At 36.1% G+C, this 3,363-nt stretch overlaps 1 protein-coding gene across 1 annotated transcript; it reads right to left on the bottom strand.

Moving 5' to 3' along the window:
• Positions 1-1,315: 1,315 nt before the first annotated feature.
• On the bottom strand, positions 1,316-2,251 carry LOC122592136. Its single transcript, XM_043764344.1, has 2 exons — positions 1,985-2,251; positions 1,316-1,936 (listed from the first exon to the last, which is right to left on the bottom strand). Exons 1-2 carry the CDS (start codon positions 2,249-2,251, stop codon positions 1,316-1,318), a joined length of 888 nt encoding a protein of 295 aa, XP_043620279.1.
• Between the last annotated feature and the right edge of the window lie 1,112 nt (positions 2,252-3,363).

Below are 3,363 nucleotides of genomic sequence, written 5' to 3' on the forward strand. Positions count from 1 at the left end.
TGTCTTTATAAAATTATAAGTAGGGATAGTCTTGAAGAGAGTCTTTAATGATATGGCGTTGAGCTAGCAAGTTAGAAACTCTAGGACTCTCTTTCTTACAATAACCGGCCTTACAAGTCACATTCACATAATAGATGCAACTGTCTTGTATTTGGAAGTGTCATAGGTTATAATAGTAAATCAGAGTTAATGATGATATACTGTATACAAATAAAATGATACATTTGAATCCACAAGTATTCGCGTGTTGCAACGGAGATGTAGATGGCGGCGGTGACGGTGGTGCCGTGGTGGTGGTGGCGGTGACGGGCGGCGGTATCGGCGATGGTGGCGGCAGAGATTGGTGGTGGTGGTGCCGATGAGTAGTGAAAGTTATTGATGTAATGTAGTTATGATGTATGGTCTATCATGCATTAAAACGTGTATATTGTTAAAACTTAAAATTACTAAATTTATCTTGATATTTTAAGTTAAATGTTAAAAATCAATAGTGAATTTTATTTAATAATATAGTATAGATAAAAGAACAATATTTTGAATCCATAAAAGAACAATATCATATATTCAATCTTCATACATCTTGTGTGTAAATTAACATGCTATGCTTGCTATACATATATTCGATGACAAGTGTTCGCATATGTTAATTTTCAGTCATCTAATTTTATGTACTACTTTATCATTCTCAATTCAAAATTTTAAAAACCGTACTTAGAAAATTAAATGAAATAATTATATATCTATCAATGTTGGTGAATTAGTGAATGCCAGTGACATCATATCTACCACACAGAATGCCATAAAACCATTCTTAACTAAACATACAGATTATTGGCTCTTTGCTCCACAGTTCATACAAAAACAATATGTTAATTAGAAATGACCGTGTACCCAAATGGGTTTGAAATATTGATTCTTCACCCCACAATCCCACATTACGTATTTTATGTATGTATATCAAAACTTCATCTAAAATAAAAAAAATTAGTGGATAGATATAATAATACTCCCATCATTTAAAAGAAGAAAGGGACACTAAACAAACCATGAGCTGCCATTCTGCCCCGGCAGTCGACTTATATATTTTCTAAACGAAACGATGGCACGCTTGTAATTACAATCTATACTCATTTCCATATTCGTAATTACAAACCACAAATACAAGAATTTTCCAATATGATTTTTCTTCCCTGTATTTAATACTCCTACCCGGCCAACCAACCACTTTTACTATATAAAAGAAAGAAAAACAGTACCAGAGGGCAAAATGGTACATTCAACATTCATAAAACTCAAATTGTATTCATTCAGTCAGTCAACGGTTGGCGTCAAATCTTCCAAAATCAGCAAGTTTCCGTGATCTATTAGCACAGAATGATTTCGTGCTAGCCAGATGAGGCTTCACCGGAGATCTCATATCTCCGCCGTCCACCGCCACTACCGGAATTCCTTTCTGGCCCCATAACCGGCAAGGACTAGCTCTAACTAACGGACTTAAGCAGAAATTCAAACCAGATACACTGCCGGCGCCGGCTCGCCGTCCCAACGGATGCGCCGGCGTTCTCCACGGCGTTTGTTTTCGTGAGTCGCTCGATTCGTAACCACTGCATCCGTCGTATAATTCGTCTTCTGCACCGCCGCAATCGGAGTGTCTCGCCGGCGACATGCCTCGATCCGGATAGTAGAGCTTCCGCATGACGTCACCTCCAGCGACCGGCTGTTTCTTCTGATTAGTACTGGACCTAATGTTTGTAAACCACGCCGGCGAAGACATTGCTGACGTGGCCGTTTCTCTAGAATTCAAAACCGAAGCTGAAACCCTAGGATCGGAATTCGGATCCGGATCCAAGTACTCGCTTCGTTTTTTGGATCGAAATAAATTCGTTATCAACGAAAGCCTGATAAAACTATGCTGTTTCTTCTTCTTCTTCTTCTCCTTCTTACTAGTATTATTATAATTATAACTATTAGCGGTGGGACCTACCTGTGGAGTGCTAAAAAATCGGTGATCAGGTACACATACAGTTGAGTTATTAACGGAATAATCGGATTTGCGGCGAGTGATATACGGAGAAACCGAGCGAGGAAAAGGCGGATGTGTATCGGAATTCTGTATCTTATCTTCTAGGGTTTGAGATTGTGATTGTAATTGTGACTGAGCGGCGATGAGCGAAAAGAGGCGTTGACGGAGACAAGAAGCGCAGACGCCGACGATGCTACTGAGATCGGTGTAGTGTTGCTTACACCTCATCTATATCTATCTATAGGTTTGTATGTATATGTATATGTTTTGCAAGTGATTGTGATTATAGCGAGACAAAAGAGTTTTTTTTGTTTTGTAATTGAGGATGAAAACAGATTGTTGAAAGAGAAACTATATATGTAAGTACGGAATTAATTTTATAAATTTCTGGTTTGATGAAAAAAGGGAGATATATAAAAGAAAGAAGAAAACATGGAGGAGGTTGAGAGTGGGTATAGTGTAGTGTAATTACTCTGTCTGTCCTACCTTTTTATTTTTTTTAATATATTTTTTCTATAATAATAATAAGGATGTTTGTATCATTAATGTATATGTATTAGATTTTGACTCTTTTATGGATAATAAAGACATTAATTAACTTTTACCCTTTGAAGACTGGTCAAATATAGGATGTGTGATTTGTATCATGTGAATCTGTGGTAATGGTGATGCTTATATTTGGTAGATATATGTTTATTTGATTTTCGTACAAGTAAAGATAAATACGGATTAAGTGATTGGATTAGTATTGAAGACTGGTCAAATATAGGGTCTGTTTGGCAAGGGGATTTTAGAAGTTTTTAAGAGCTTAAAAGTCTTTAGCTTTTAAAAATAAGCTCTTTTAAAAATTATAGCTCTGTTTGGTAATACATAAGAAATCAAAAGCCCCAACTCCAAAAAAATCCTAAAAGCCTCAAAAGGTCTTTAAAATAAAAGCCCCAAAAGGTCTTTAAAATAAAAGCTCGTAGGAAGAGAGTTGAAAAAAAAGCCCCAGCCCCTAGCCCCAACCTCAAGCTCTAGCCCCAAGCCCTTAATTATAGCCCCAACTCTAAGCTTTTGTACCAAACATACCCATAGGATGATGTATTTATTGTATTCCTTTTTGAGTTTTGAGATGTTCAAATTATCCTCAATGTGATAACTAAGATTAGTTTTTTTTTTTTCCCATAGGGGACACTTATTTTTTTTAAAGAACCGTGAGAACTCTTAAATCTTATATTGGAACACATGTGTTTTTTTTTGTCTTTGTAAAAACATATGTTGTAGAAGAAATTTTTTTTCAAAACCTTATATATAGTCGTTTGTCACATGTGAACAACGTGAACAAATTCATTCTTAAT

This window comes from Erigeron canadensis, chromosome 3 (genome assembly GCF_010389155.1).
Source record: "Erigeron canadensis isolate Cc75 chromosome 3, C_canadensis_v1, whole genome shotgun sequence".
Taxonomy (NCBI): Eukaryota; Viridiplantae; Streptophyta; class Magnoliopsida; order Asterales; family Asteraceae; genus Erigeron; species Erigeron canadensis.